The 16,635-nt window shown below is 35.1% G+C and overlaps 1 protein-coding gene across 1 annotated transcript in view; it reads right to left on the bottom strand.

Annotated features, from left to right (window-relative positions):
- Positions 1–2,311: 2,311 nt before the first annotated feature.
- Positions 2,312–16,635, bottom strand: part of LOC123527386 (peroxisomal membrane protein PEX14-like) — a 60,505-nt gene continuing 46,181 nt past the window's right edge. Inside the window, exons 5-8 of the mRNA XM_045306793.2 lie at positions 13,180–13,274; positions 10,983–11,162; positions 9,709–9,800; positions 2,312–6,353 (exon numbers count right to left, since the gene is read on the bottom strand). Of these exons, the coding sequence (XP_045162728.2) occupies positions 5,957–6,353; positions 9,709–9,800; positions 10,983–11,162; positions 13,180–13,274 (764 nt within the window). The 3' untranslated portion in view covers positions 2,312–5,956. The remainder of the gene's footprint in view (positions 6,354–9,708; positions 9,801–10,982; positions 11,163–13,179; positions 13,275–16,635) is intronic.

The following is a 16,635-nucleotide window of genomic DNA, read 5'->3' as shown; positions in this document are numbered from 1 at the left end:
ACTGGAGAAAAAAACAACTACTAAAGTTGGACCTCTACCTTGACCTTTGAGCCAAGGTTCTGGGTGTTGTGCATGACATGCCATTTCATTATGGGATACATTTTTGTCATGTAATATTAAAATCTCTTCAAGGATGACAGTGTTATGTTAGGACAGGAAGAAAACACTATTTACCTTTGACCTCAGTGACCTTGACCTTGAGCTAGGGTTTCTTGTGTTGTGCATGACAAAATGCCTAATAATGTGGAACATTTGTGCCTAGTAATAAACCAAATCCATGACTGAACAGGAATAAAGCCCTGATGACCTTTGACCTCAAAGTGGGTGTCCGGATTATGCACATGACGCATTATTTCATTACGTGGAACAATTGTGATAAGCAGTGTTAAAAACCCTTGGTGGATGATTAAGTTACAGACTGGAATGAAAGCTGGATGAAAGAATGAACAAATACAGTGTAACTTCCTAAAACCCAACGATCTCCGCACCAGCCTAACAGTTCGGTATTTGAAAGTTTCCGGAATTCAGAAGTTTGTAAGTTTGCAGGCAAAGTGGACATGGTGCACTGAAGTTACGTTTTCTTACACGTAGGATCAAGGGGATTATTATTCTTTATAATTGTACAAGTTTGTATAAAGTAATTAGTTAATTGATTAATTAAATAATTAATGAACTAGAGATGCTTTTGAGAAAAGCGCATGTCTCCCACAACTGCCCAATGAAAATGACTAGTTTCTCTGGATGGTCTAGACGAATGGATACAATCAGTAATTCAAGGGCCATAATTCAAAAGTGCCTAAGCGGATTTGACAAGTTATCAAACCTGGCCGAGGTCTTATGGTCAAACACATTTTGTTCAAGTTTGGTGAAGATCCGATGAGAAATGTTCGACTTAGAGTGCAGACAAGCTTTGTGACAGTGCTGCCCAATGAAAAATGACTAGTTTCTCTGGATGGTCTAGATGAATGGATCCAATCAGTAATTCAAGGGCCATAATTCGAAAGTGCCTAAGCGGATTTGACAAGTTATCAAACCTGGCCGAGGTCTTATGGTCAAACACATTTTGTTCAAGTTTAGTGAAGATCCGATGAGAAATGTTCGACTTAGAGTGCAGACAAGCTTTGTGACAGTGCTGCCCAATGAAAAATGACTAGTTCCTCCGGATGGTCTGGATGAATGGATCCAATCAGTAATTCAAGGGCCATAATTCAAAACTGCCTAAGCGGATTTGGCTACTTATTGAACCTGGCCGAGGTCTTATGGTCAAACACATTTTGTTCAAGTCTGGTGAAGATCTGATGAGAAATTTTTGACTTAAGAGTGCAGACAAGCTTTGTGACAGACAGACAGACAGACACACACACACACACACACAGACTGGAGTAAATCAATATGTCTCCCACACCACTTTTTGGTGGGAGACATAATTACTAAATTACAAACATAAAGGATAATCAAGTATGTATAATCAATTTCCATTTTTGTATATAAGAAAATAACATTTTCCACTACATTTTACCATCTTTGCAGTCCCAAGTCTGTCAATATTTGATTGATGTTGATGATGCATAGTTTAATCAATGTAACTCAATCAATTAAAACACTGATCTTTCTTTCATTCAAACATTAACAAAGTTTTCCACATGTAAGATATTTAATTCATCACGTTTTCATAAACTGAAAACAAATTAAAGGGATCTATTATTTCTTTACTTTTGCATCAAATGATCATTGTGATTATAACGCCTGTCAAAATAAATGCGCACCACTAATAGATAAACAAAAGAACATGTTGACAACTTGTCACAGGCGTTTTTGGATTAACAACATGTTTAAGACAGGTGACACTTTTAATCTGGCAAATATTTTGCTGTTCCGTTTTTGGAAGCCAACTTTAGTGTTAAAATATAAACAGTCCTTCAAAAATCATCCGGTTTTCAGAATTCCGAAGTTTCGGTTTTCAGAAGTTAAAAATATATAGAAATAAGAACAAAAACACAGGACTTTGAGTTTCGTGCGTTTTCAAAGGTTTCCGGTTTTTAGAAGGTCTGGTTTTCAGAAGTTCCACTGTAAATGAGGAAATGAATTAATATAAGTTTTCGCTGAAAACTTGTTTTCAGATCCTTTACATCATTTTGATTGTAAATGTTACTGTATATATTTATGTACATGATATATCTAATAAATACTGTTTAAACTAAATGGACAAACGCTGCAATTGCTATATGCTGCCCCTATTGGGGGTTGGAGTGGGGTTGGGGCTAGGGAGGTTGCATAAAACTTGATGTTTTACAGAATAACAACACAGTCCATCATTTAATGATATACATGTATTATGTACGTGAATGTGTGTACATGATTTCCACGAGTTTGCTAACTAGGCAAATGTAGACCAGGTTAGGATTTTACAAGCCACTGACTTTCAAAAAATTATATTAATATAAAATTCAATCTTCATATATTTCAACTGGATGATTTTTCATATATCTAATGAAAATCAAATTTTGTCCAATATCTGCTGTCAAATCAGGATTTTGTTTCTCCATTTCTAATGGCAGTATAAGGTTTTACAAAGGTAATATCAATCGTGACATTTTTTTTTCACCCAGAATTTCTTAACTTAAGTTTATAAAAAATCTGTATCAAATCAGCATCATCTTAAAACATACTCAGTGTAAGACATTGCTAGGTGAAAAAAAACTTTGCAGGATATAGAAATCCAGACCAAACAAAGAACTTGTCCTGACAACATAAAAAAAGAATTTAATCTGAAACAAGAGGGCCATGATGGCCCTATATCGCTCACCTGAGTACCATTGCTCAAAATGATATGATCGTTTCAAACCAATCTCATTAGAAGCTGCTAAGGTGTATTCATTTAGATAAAAAATAAAGGGAGGTAATTTGTCAATATGTATCTTCACTGATTCTCCAAGTCCATCTGTTGAAATTTCAGATCAGTATCTTCATTAGTTACAGAGAAATACCCTTTTAATTTGAAATAAAGGGAGGTAATTTGACATAAAATCAGTCCATAGTTATCTACCCTGATTGTCTCAGTCCAACTACTGACAATAATGAAATTTCAAATAAGTCCTATAAGGTAATTTGTCAATATGTATCTTCACTGATTCTCCAAGTACTTCTGTTGAAATTTCAGATCAGTATCTTCATTAGTTACAGAAATACCCATTTTAATTTGAAATAAAGGGAGGTAATTTGACAAATCAGTCCATAGTTATCTACCCAGATTGTCTCAGTCCAACTAATGACAATAATGAAATTTCAAATAAGTCATATAAGGACTTACTGATATAAATCCATTCTGATTACAATCAGGGGAGGTAATCAGATATAAAATAATTTTTGGATCTGACAGATTTATCATGGAATCCAAGATTTATTGTTGTTGAAGATATTTTGGAAGTTTATATATCAAATCAAACCATAAATGAAGTCTCCATATGGCTGCAAAAGCCAAAATAGCAAATTTTGGACATTAAAGGGGCCATAACTCTGGAACCCATGATGGAATCTGGCCAGTTGAAGAAAAGAACCAACATCTTGTGGTGATACAAGTTGTGTGCAAGTTTGGTTAAAATAAAATCATAAATGAAGCTGCTATTGTGCAGACAAGGTCAAAATAGCTAATTCTGGCCCTTTCAGGGGCCATAACTCTGGAACCCATAATGGAATCTGGCCTGTTCAAGAGAAGAACCAAGATCTTATGGTGATACAAGTTGTGTGCAAGTTTGGTAAAAATCAAATCATAAATAAAGCTGCTATTGTGCAGACAAGGTCAATATACTTAATTTTGGCCCTTTCAAGGGCCATAACTCTAGAACCCATTATGGGATCTGGCAAGTTCAAGAAAGGAACCGAGATCTTATAGTGATACAAGTTATGTGCAAGTTTGGTAAAAATCAAATCATAAAGCTGCTATTGTGCAGACAAGGTCAAAATAGCTAATTTTGGCCCTTTCAGGGGCCATAACTTTGGAACCCATAATGGGATCTGGCCAGTTCAAGAAAGGAACCGAGATCTTATGGTGATACAAGTTGTGTGCAAGTTTGGTTAAAATAAAATCATAAATGAAACCACTACGGACGCACAGACGACAGACGAAGGATGATCACAAAAGCTCACCTTGTCACTATGTGATAGGTGAGCTAACAAAACAGGCAAAGAATATGTCCTAAACTTATTTAAAACAATGCGAAGAAACAAACAGGAGGGTCATTGACCCTAATGCGCTCGCCTGTGTACAAAGCTTCAAGTGTGTCTGTATCAGAACAGAGTTAGGTTTCTTCTATGTTAGCCTATATTATATACATGTCACAAATATTTTTGAACCTAGGGCAATACTTTGAATAATTACGATAGAAATTACAAATCTGATATTACACGCCAAATATCAAAGCTCTAGCTATTATTGATTCAGAGAAGAAATTCTATGTTTCTTATATAAAAGCCTATAGTAAGTACATGTCAGACACAGGGGCATGGCCATTTTTTTTTATCTTAGGGTATTAATTTGGACAAGTATGGTACAGAGTCAAATCCTTATATCACATGCCAAATATCAAAGCTCTAGAGAGAAAGATTTTTAAAGTCTGATAGCTAAAAACCTATTCTTAACCAAAAAGACCCTAATGTTCAATGAAATTTTGAAAGAGATCTACCAAGAGATCATTTGTGTAAAGTTTTATCAAAATCCATTCAGTGGTTTTGGAAGAGATACTGTTTAAAGAAATTTTTAATGAAAAGTGATTACGCCCTCTGGCGGCCATGTTTTTCGATGAATTAGAAAAATTTGAATATTATTTGTAGAAGGTCACACAAGAACCATTTGTGTAAAATTATTTTAAAATCGGACTAGCAGTTTCACACAAGAAAATTTTTTAAAGTTCCACTATATACATATAGGGAAAAGTGACCACGTCCTCTGGCATCCATGTTTTTTGACGAATCGGTATAATTTGAACAGTCTTGATAGAGGGTCACACAAGGACCATTTGTGTGAAATTATTCTAAAATTGGGCCATCGGTTTCACACACTAAGATTTTTAAAGTTTCCTCTTTATACATATAGGGAAAAGTGACCACGCCCCCTGGCAGCCATGTTTTTATTAAGAATCTTGGTAGAGGGTCACACAAGGACCATTTGTGTAAAATTATTCTAAAATTGGGCTAGCAGTTTCACACAAGAAGATTTTTAAAGTTTCCACTATATACATATAGGGAAAAGTGACCACGCCTTCTGTCGGCCATGTTTTTTGATGAATTAAAATAATTTGAACAATCTTGGTAGAGGGTCACACAAGGACCATTTGTGTAAAATCATTTTAAAATCGGGCAAGCAGTTCCACAAAAGAAGATTTTTTAAATTTTCACTAGGGAAAAGTGACCATGCCCCCTGGTGCCCATGTATTTTGACGAATCGGTATAATTTAATCAATCTTAGTAGTGGGTGACATAAGGACCATTTGTACGAAATTATTTCAAAATCGGACCATCAGTTTAGGAGGAGATGTCGTTTGAAGATTTTTCTATTTTTAGCTTTGGCGGAACCGTTTGAACAACTTTGGTAGAGGACCATCCAAGGAACATTCATGCCAAGTTTCATCAAAATCCATTCAATGGTTTTGGAGATGTCGTTTAAACACAACTGGTGACGACAGATGGACACCCGACTGACGCCGGACACAGAGTGATCACAATAGCTCGCCATGAGCATTGCTCAGGTGAGCTAAAAAAGGGAAATTCATGTCAGTGACATTCTTGTTTAAAACATGACCAAATATCTAAATTCATGCAACTCGGCATGCACATACTTTCAACTGACAGGACAGTTAACCACAGCTTCTTGCTTTGGATTATATGAACATTCTTTATCATATAGGTACTGTATAAAACACTTTTTTACTTGGCACATATTGTGGTTTCACCATTACAATTAGTCCAGACTCTCATTTCCTTCACTGTCATCATTATTTTCTGTAACAATGACTTCTGATCTTTGACTTTCTTTTTCACTTTCATCTACATTCTGACCCCCATTGGCCTCATTTTCGAGGACTTCTGCTTCAGTGTTACTATTTTTAGTAACAATCCCAGAATCCTTCTCTGACATGGACAATTCACTTACATCCTGGTCTTTGGCACTATAGTCTGTTTCATCATCCTGTTTTACAGGACTTTCTGGTGCAGGATTTGATGACAATGTTATTTCTGGTGTTGATTCCTCAGTGTCTTTTTTCCCTTTGTTATTAGAATCAGCATCTCCTGAATTACTAGGAAGTTGCCAAGCTGGTAATGTTGGGGTGCTTGTTGGCATTGCTGGAAACTGTCGCCTGTAAAACATAATACAAAACAATCATTTAAAATAAGACAAAATTATACATACAATCAATTTCAATATTTCTGATTTCAAGAAACAGGACCTTTCACTTTGAGACTGACATACTTTGTCATAAAACAAAAAGAATGTACAGAAACCAGTGGTGTAGCTACATTGAGACAATATTTTAGGCTGGCAAATCTTAACAACAAGTGAAGTTAACTTCAAAAGTTATTGTTTTTCAAACGAGTATGTAATAACAAGAGAACAACTGCACTGACTGTATATGATGCATATTCAGTCGGTATCATTATACTATAGCAATCTAATTGTTCTACACCAATATAATTGTACTACACCAAATTAACTGCACTACACCAATCTAATTGTACAAAGCCAATCTTTACACCTATCTAATTGTATGTCACCAATCTAATTGCACTACACCAAACTAACTGTACAAAAACAATCTTTACACCAATTAATTGTTACTGTACCAATTAATTGCACTACACCAAACTAATTGTACAAAACCAATCTTTACACCTATTAATTGTACTTACCAATTAATGCACTACACCAAACTAATTGTACAAAACCAATCTTTACACCTATCTAATTGTACTGTACCAATCTAATTGCACTACACCAAACTAATTGTACAAAACCAATCTTTACACCTATCTAATTGTACTGTACCAATCTAATTGCACTACACCAAACTAATTGTACAAAACCAATCTTTACACCTATCTAATTGTACTGTACCAATGTAATTGCACTACACCAATCTAATTGTACAAAACCAATCTTTACACCTATCTAATTGTACTGTACCAATCTAATTGCACTACACCAATCTAATTGTACCAAGTCAATCTTTACACCTATCTAATTGCACTACACCAATTTACCAAGCCAATTTTTAAACCAATTTAATTGTACTATACCAATCTAATTGCATCACACCAATCTAATTGTACCAAGCCAATTTTTAAACCAATCTAATTGTACTATACCAATCTAATTGCATTACACCAGTCTAATTACACTACACTGATATAATTGTACTTCATCAATTTAATTGCAGTACATCAATGTAATTGTCCTACAATGATCTAATTGTTTAACACAAATCTAACTGTACCATGCCAATCTTCGCACAAATCTTATTGCTCTACACCAATCTAACAGCACTACACCAATCTAACTGCACTACACTGATCTAATTATACTACACTAGTCTAACTGCACTACACCAATCTAATTGCACTACACCTGTCTAATTACACTACACCAACCTAAATATACTACACAAAGCTAACTCCACTACCTCAATCTAATTCTACTACAGAAGTCTAACTGTACTACACCAATCTAATTCCTTTTTTCGCCTTAAGCAATCAGTAACAAAATACTTTTCATATTTTTGAATTACAGGCTTATTTCTTAGTATTTTTATCAAAACTAAAGTATGGAAAATATACATTCTAATGAAGCACGGTTTTACAGGATTTACTCTTAGCAAACTTTTGGAACCATCTTCATTCAATGGTCTTGACCCAGAATGTTGAAACTTCATAGGATGATTTGACATGCAGAGTAGATGACCCCTATTGATTTTGGGGTCACTACATCAAAGATCAAGGTCACAGGGGGCTGAACATAGAAAACTCTTTCCAATCAATAACTTGAGAACCACTTGACCCAGAATGTTGAAACTTCATAAGATGATTTGACATGCAGAGTAAATGACCCCTACTGATTTTGGGGTCACTCGATCAAAGATCAAGGTCACAGGGGCCTGAACATGGAAAACAGTTTCCAATTCACAACTTGAGAACCACTAGGCCCAGAATGTTGAAACTTAGTGGGATAATTGGACATGTCAAGTGGACAATCCCTATTGCAGCCAACCATCAATGTTTCTTTGACTTTCACACCTGTCCTCTATTTACTTCTTGCTTATACGACAATGCATTGGGGGAGACATGCGCTTTTCTACAAAAGCATCTTCTAGTTATACCAAATTTATATAGCGCCCTTTTAATGATAAACACTTTCAAAGGCGCTTTACAGCAAACGCAGTCACACAGGTAGCCTGGGAAGCCATTGATAATATTTGTGCTTTGTCAGAAGAAATAATACATAATATCTACGCATTAAAGATGCCACTTGATTTGCGCTAATTAGTGTTAACTGACATTCATTGAGTTTCTGGTATTATCAACACCTAGGGAAATCTGAAGGAGTTTCCATGTCACTACTGATTATCAATTTTCTATAATTAGCCTAATTAACATGTGATCATATATGCGCTTGTTTGAAACGAAAACGAGGCAATGCTGCCGAAAATTCGTCAATTTTCGTAGATCACTAGGTCTGCATTAATATAACATCTTGATGGCTATGACGTAAACTTAAGTTAACTGACATATTTAAAAGTTATTACAACTTGCTGGAAAAGCTATGGGAGGTACAAACTGGTATTTGTCTAAGGCCCGGAAATGTTCAGAAACCTTTGGAAGTACACGATTCCGATCTTTCTTTTCCGTGATAATTCCGTTTCTATTCTTAGCCATGGATTATTGCTTTCAGAAGTTATCGTTCTTTATCAAACACCCGCATATTTCGGGTGTAATATAGGTGGCGCTGCAGTCGGAAAACAGGTTTCCCCAGGCTGTCAATTTGCAGGTAGAAAAAAAGTTAGAAATTGTCAGACTGGATTCCCAGGCTACCACACAGGGTGCTACTAGTACAGACACAGAGCGATCTGACCAGAGGGACAGAGTGAGATAAAGCCCCCAGAACAGATAGAGAAATCATTTTTAGATACAGGCTTGTCCAGCTAACTTAGCCTAGCTCTTTGCGAATAGACAGTCTTGTTCTTTAACAAGACCGGTGTATAGCACCGATACACATGAAGCCTTCCTTCCTGGGAAGAACTAGTACAGGCCTCTCAAGTTACGTGGGAGATGCTCAAGAGCATCTCAGAAATTTCCATTGCATGGACTGGGATTTGAACCCCCAAACCTCTGGATAGACAGTCAAGCCTGTTACCACTAGACCACCAGTCCACCCCTATAATGATAAGATTAGTGTACCGAAACTTAATTCAATCCACCAATCCTTTAAAAAGTTATCACAGGTGCACAGATAGAGGCACACACACATACTGACATGTTTACTCCAAAACTTCATTTAAAATTAAATGGGTATTTAAAATAAAGTACATGTATATGTATGTAAGTTTTACAAAACATTTACTTGAGTGAACATCATCTAGCTTTGGAAAATATTAAAAACAAAAATAAGTGCATTATGGAATACTTTGTCAAGTACATGCATTCTTTAAAGAGTGGCTGTACCTGTTTAATAAAAGTCCTTTGATTGAAGACAGTTCTGATTTGATCTCACTAATACTGGCACTGTTCTGTCCTGCAGGGCTGCTCTCTCCTCCCTGTACAAACACACAAGCATAGAACAAACCACCTTCATTTAATATAAACCATGCGTCTTTTGCATGGTGTATGACATATTTTATACATTACAAGTCTTACTTGATGTATGACTTAATGTGAGTCATACTCTTACTTAAAGGCTTGTTTGGAAAGGTAATAAATAATGCTCTTTATACCTTTATGAATACTACTCTACCTTTTATGTTCATGTTGTGGTGGCCATGTTTTTTACATACCAAAATAATTTGAACAATCTTGGTAAAAGGATCACACAAGGACTATTTGTGTAAAATTATTTTAAAATTGGGCAAGCAGCTTCACACAAGAAGATTTTTAAAGTTTCCACTATACACATATAGTAAAAGTGACCATGCCCTCTGGCAGACATGTCTTTAAATAAATCAGAATTATTTGAACATTCTTGGTTGAGGGTCACACATTAAAGGACCATTTCTGTGAAATTATTTAAAAATCAGGCTAGCAGTTTCACTGCCATGTTTTTGACGAATCAAAATTATTTTAACAATCTTGGTAGAAGGTCACACAAGGACTATTTGTGTGAAATTATTTCTAAAATTGGGCCAGCAGTTTCATACAAGAAGTTTCCACTATATACATATAGGAAAGAATGACAACGCCCCCTGGCAGCCGTTTTTTGATGACTTGGAATAATTTGAATAATCTTGGTAGAGGGTTACATAAGCACTATTTGTGTGAAATTATTTCAAGATCAGACCAGTGGTTTAGGGAATGCTGTTTGAAGGTTTTTCTATTTTTAACTATAGCGGTCCCTATGTGCAACCAAGCAGAACAGTTTGAACAACTTTGGAAGAGGACCATCCAAGGAAGATCCAGGCCAAGTTTTACCAACTTCCATCAAATGGTTTCAGAGTAGATGTCATTTGAAGAAAAGTGTAGATGGATGGAAAATGGTGCTTTGTGCTCAGGTGAGCTAAAAACTACACACAAAATACATAGAAAGACTTTAAATAAATCAAGAAAGGAATAAATGGAATAACAGAATTTGTTTAAAACCTAAATACCCTAGTTAGTTTTGAAAACTTTTTCCAAGATTTGTAGAAAAATCTGGCTCAGCACATGGTACTGCAGAAATAAACAATACAATTATAAATACATATAACAAATTATCCTAAAATTTTTTTCAAGAGTTTAAATCTCACCATTTTACTGTTCACATCATGTGACAGCATTTGCAGTTTTTCCTGTTGTTTACCAAGTGTTTCCTCTATAGAGGTCAAGGTTGTGTTGACATTGGTTACTGACTCAGCAACGATCTTTTCCAATTTCTCTAGGCGCTTGTCTGCTGTTTGAACACCAAATAACCAAGGTCCAAGAAATTCCTGTTTGATACACAATATGAATCCCTTATGCATTTTTGTCTCAAACAATAGTGAAATAATGCACAGAATTCTTCATCATGTACAGGAATACTGGAAAAAGGAGCCTTCGCTATATTATATTTGAGACAAAGGTTTGATATAGTTCTTTGATCAACCAGGTAGTCACACAAAGCTTCTAGTAATCAAGTTATCCAAATATACTTCAAGGAAGTATATATTAAAAGTGGACACTAAAATTTAATACTCACTGACCATTTACATTCCAAACTTTGCCTGTATATCATGTTAAACATTACAACAAACAAGATACTGAATGGCTGCAAAGACTTCCTATTTGACTCTGGTTGTAAAGGACTTTTATCTCACAGGAAACTCTTAACCCAACATTGCAAAAGGCTGCAATCAACCTGAACATCATCTCATTGTGTTTTATAAATTACCTCCCACACTATTGTAGCATTTTCATTGGTTGAAAGGTGGTCATATGGTAGAGGGTTAATACATTTTCATGTTAGGTTAGGCTAAGATAAGTGGTTGATAATAGTACTAGATGATAATTAATTTCCCTATTAAATAATGAAGGCTAAAAACTGTGTGTTATTATTCAAAATTTCATCTGATGTCACAATTATTACGTCATAGCGTAAGACGGCATAGCGGCGCATTGGAAAATAAATCAACAGAAATTAGAAATTATGGTCAAGGTCATACATAATAGTCCTTGTTAATGTGTTAGAATTGAAATAATATATCTCAAATATATCTGCCTCCTCGTGATATAATTCCTTTGCATGTAAACTCCAAACAATCATTTTATTCAAGGACAAATCACTGTTTGGGATATATTATTTCTTATTCTAACACGATCTGCAGCAATTGCTATATAAACATATAGCAAAATTGCCTATATATGAATCTACGATAAAATATGGTTGGCTGTTACATTTCACCCCCTATGGTTGTGGCATAAGAGATTCTACTTCAGTTCCATTACATACGAATTATTTCAGGGCCAAACGTTTAAAAACAGCATTTCGAAAACAAAAAACACAAATATGATAAAAAGTCATACTGACTTATGTGTAGGACCGTAAAACACGTTTTGATCTCTACGAGCGGATTCAATAAGCTTAATTAAGATTCAGCAGTGACGTCATAAATGTATGACATTAAGTATGACGTCATAATGATGTGACGTCATATAAGGTTAAGCTCGTAACTTGTAACACAGGGTCAACTCGCCTAATTTGATGATTCTCTTCATAATTAGTTCGCCAGCTGTTAGATTACTAATTCATAAATACTTCTCAAAATTCTGATAAAAAGAAACAAATGTCTATACGTTTCATTGGCCCTGCAACTCTTTCTAACCATAGGTGGTAAATTGTAACAGCATATGACTCGAATGACTTATTACGCTGAAAATGTAGTACTGTAAAATGCGTAAAATTTGCGTTGTTAGAATCAAAATAATAAATATGTTCCAATAATTTTATCAATTAATAAAACATGGGCAGTCGTTTGGATGCGAATAATTAAATCACTCGTGATTCAATTATTACGCATCCAAACTCCTGCCCATATTTTATTAACTGATAAAATATAGGAACAGATTTATTATTTCTTAAATCAAAACAATTTCCAGGCTTTAAATTGACTCTCTTCAGAAATACATGTATGTGGAATTACTAACACACCCTGCAATTAATAATGGGAAACAATTGTGCCAAGCCATTTGAAAATCCTTCATAGGGTTTAAAAGGTACAAAACAGACACATTGTAAGACAGACAGATGAACAGACAGACAAATATTTGCACAAATCTTTCAAATACAATATGTTTCCCCAGAATAAGGGAGAATTAAAATATAAAATATATTTTTATGATAACTTTCAGTATTACTTAAATGTATTTCTGTATAACTCTCAGCCAAAAAGCTGTTTGTTTTCGGAGATGCTTCACTGCCAGCAGTATATCATTTCAATACAATATTTTTGAAGTATCTAAATGATTTACCTTGTATAATTTATAAGCTGCATATGATATTCCGGAAACCATGGTTACCACAGCCAATATATGTCTAGCTTTCATCCACTTACTCACTTCTTCAGCTAAAACAGAAATTTGTTGTCTTATTTAATTTTCAGTAAATGTTTCAACTGTAATAAGCTAGAGCTATCACTTAACTACATGTGATTCATATTCCCACTAAAAGCCTTATAAGATAAGATGGAAGTAAATTATACTCACTACTAGTCACTGCACCTTTTATGTTTCAATCTGGGAGGGCCCGGGAGACAATTTTATCTATATTTCAAGAAACAGGTACAGTTCTTGTACTTTTCAGTTCATTGCCTTAAAATTAATGAAAACAAGTATAAAAGGGCATTTACATTAACATTCTTCGGGGCAGATTTTTTGGTAAATATGTCTTTCAATTCCTAATCATGACATGTAACATTGTATCAAGTTATATCAAAATCTACTCAGTGGGAGGTCAATCTCTTTAATACTGAAAATGAGAAAAATCAAATACAAATGCAACAGGTAAAAAAATCAGGTATAAGACTTGATAAGTTCAATTATCTTTCAAGGTGTTAAGTCATACTAAAATTATTCATTACATTTTACAAAAAGGTGCTAAAAGGGAGATGACTTATACTTATTCGGGGCAGAGTTATGGTTATTGTGCCTTTCAGTTTGTCTTCACAATGCTACAATAAATCATCAGTACATCTAATATCATTTTCTTGATCATAGAAAATGTGAAAAATCAAATATAATTACCAAGGGAGACAATTTTATATAAAAAGCCATCAGATTTATGGGACTTGTTATTTAATAAAATCTGTAATTGACCGAGTCTGTTCAAGAAAGGTAATGGAAAGTGCAACACCACTTACGCCCCCTAGCACAGGCTTTAGCGGAATTCTATTAAAAAGATATTGAATGGACTCCATGATCCTAAAGGACCAGAAAATATAAAATCACTGAATCCAAGTACATGGAGACTTTTTACAGCTACCACACGGCACTTAAAGATTGCTGTTGTGATAGTTTTAATAAAATCTGTAAAAAGATCCTTTGGAAGCACAGAATGCAACCAAGAAGAATAATAGCAGACTCCGTTTGATTGAGTCTGTTTATGAGAGGTAATGGAAACTGCAACACCACTCACTACCCCTAGCACCAGCTTAAGCAGAATTCTATTACAAAGATACTGAATGGCCTCCATGACCCCAAAGGACCAGAAAATATAACAACACTGAATCCAAGTAAGGGGAGACTAAACCTCCTGATAGCTAACATGTTTATCTGAAATTCTAATGAAACAGCTCAGTTGGTTTCAGAGCTAATTAAAAGACTACAATGTGTCTGTAGGACACAGGGTGTGCCCCCATTGGTACATTTGTCACAAATAAGGGGCAATAATTCAAATCTTTGCAGTCTTTAGGGGGTATAGCCTCAACAAACATTTTATATAAAGGATTCATTATTTTAGGCCATATACCTTTTGAGCTATGAGCATCACAAACAAACATCCACTATTTTGGCTATTTCAAGAGCCATAACTCTGTAATTAGCACTGAGCCCACTAATGCCACATGTGCAAGGTCACATCATGATTAAGACTTCGGTAAGGTTTCACGAATTTACATCAAATACCATTTGATCTAGGCACGTCAATAGTTGAAAATGCGCATTTTTGACTATTTCAGAGGCCATAACTTTGGAAATAGGAGGTAGAGCCAGACAAAAAATTGGAGGTGCACAAGTTTATATCATAATAAAGATTCGTGCAAGTTTTCATCAATTCATATCAAATACTTTTTGCGCAAGGTGCATCACAATGTGAAAATGACAAATGAAACCCACTTTGCACAGGCACAACTAGGCTTGGTACTGATAATAATTCCAAGGTTAAATAGAAATCTGGCAAATAATTGCTGAGCCTGAACATTTTTTTTCCATATATACATATAAAGAAAAAATTTACAAAGGGCCGTAACTAAGTGAACAAGAGGGTCATGATGACCCTATATCGCTCATCTATTAAACTTGGCCTTGAAATCATCAAGATAAACATTCTGAACAAGTTTCATGAAGAAAGGGTCCTAAATGTGGCCTCTACAGTGTTAACAAGCTTTCCTTTGATTTGAGTGGTGACTAATTTTTTGACCCCACATGACCCAGTTTGAACTTGACCTAGGATCAAGATAAACAGTCTTACCAAGTTTCATGAAGATAGGGTGTTAACAAGCTTTTCCTTTGACTTGAGAGGGTGACCTAGTTTTTAATCCCACATGACCCATATTCAAAACTGGCCTAGGAATCATCAAGATAAACATTCTGACAAAGTTTCATGAAGATAGGATCATAAATGTGGCCTTAAGAGTGTTAACAAGGTTTTCCTTTGATTTGACCTGGTGACCCACTTTTTGACCCCATATGACAAAGTTTTGTACTTGGCATAGGAATTAGCAAGATAAACACTCTGATTAAGTTTCATGAAGATAGGCTCAAACATGAGGCCTCCAGGGTGTCAACAAGCTTTTCCTTTGATTTGACCTGGTGACCACATGACCCAGTTTCTAACTTGGCCTAGAGATAATCAAGAAAAACATTTCGTGCAAGTTTGTATCAAATAAAAGCATGAATGAAACCCCTTTATGGTTGAAAGGGCCAAAATAGAAAATGTTGCCCCTTTCAGGGCAGTAACTCTAGAATAAATGATGGAATCTAGTCAGTTTTCGAAAGGAACTGAGCTCTTATTGTGAATTAAATTGTGTGTAAGTGTGGTTAAAATCGAATGTAAAATGTCACTTCTATCGTGTTTACAAGGTAAAAATCAACAAATTTTGGCTCTTTCAATGATTTATCAGGGGCTGTAACTCCAGAACCTATAATTGGATCTGACGGATTCATCATGGAATCCAAGATCTATTGTTGTTAAAGATATTTTGCAAGTCTGTATCAAATCAAACCATAAATGAAGTCTCTATATGACTGCAAAAGCCGAAATAGCAAATTCTGGCCCTTTAAAAGGGCTATAACTCTGGAACCCATGATGGGATCTGGCCAGGTTTCGAAGGGAACCGAGATGTTATGCCAATACAAGTTGTGTGCAAGTTTGATTAAATTCGATTGCAAATCTATTCTATAATTCTATAAATCTATAAATTCTATGGTGTTCACAAGAAATTGTGGACAGACGGACGACGGATTAAGGGCAATCACAAAAGCTCACCTTGTCAATGTGACAGTTGAGCTAATAAAATGCTACAAGAGCTTGTAGAACACGGAATGCCCCACCTCGCTTGATGCATTCAGTAACTACACAAGGAACAGAAATTATTAGGTTACTGTGCACTGGACCTTTGACATACTGACCTCAAATCAATAATTTTACCAGTCATAAGTGACCTCCGTATCAAACAACATTATGATCTTACACAAAAGTATTCTCTAGTT

The sequence above is a fragment of the Mercenaria mercenaria genome, chromosome 14 (genome assembly GCF_021730395.1).
Source record: "Mercenaria mercenaria strain notata chromosome 14, MADL_Memer_1, whole genome shotgun sequence".
Taxonomy (NCBI): Eukaryota; Metazoa; Mollusca; class Bivalvia; order Venerida; family Veneridae; genus Mercenaria; species Mercenaria mercenaria.
This window is presented reverse-complemented; position numbering and strand designations above follow the sequence as displayed.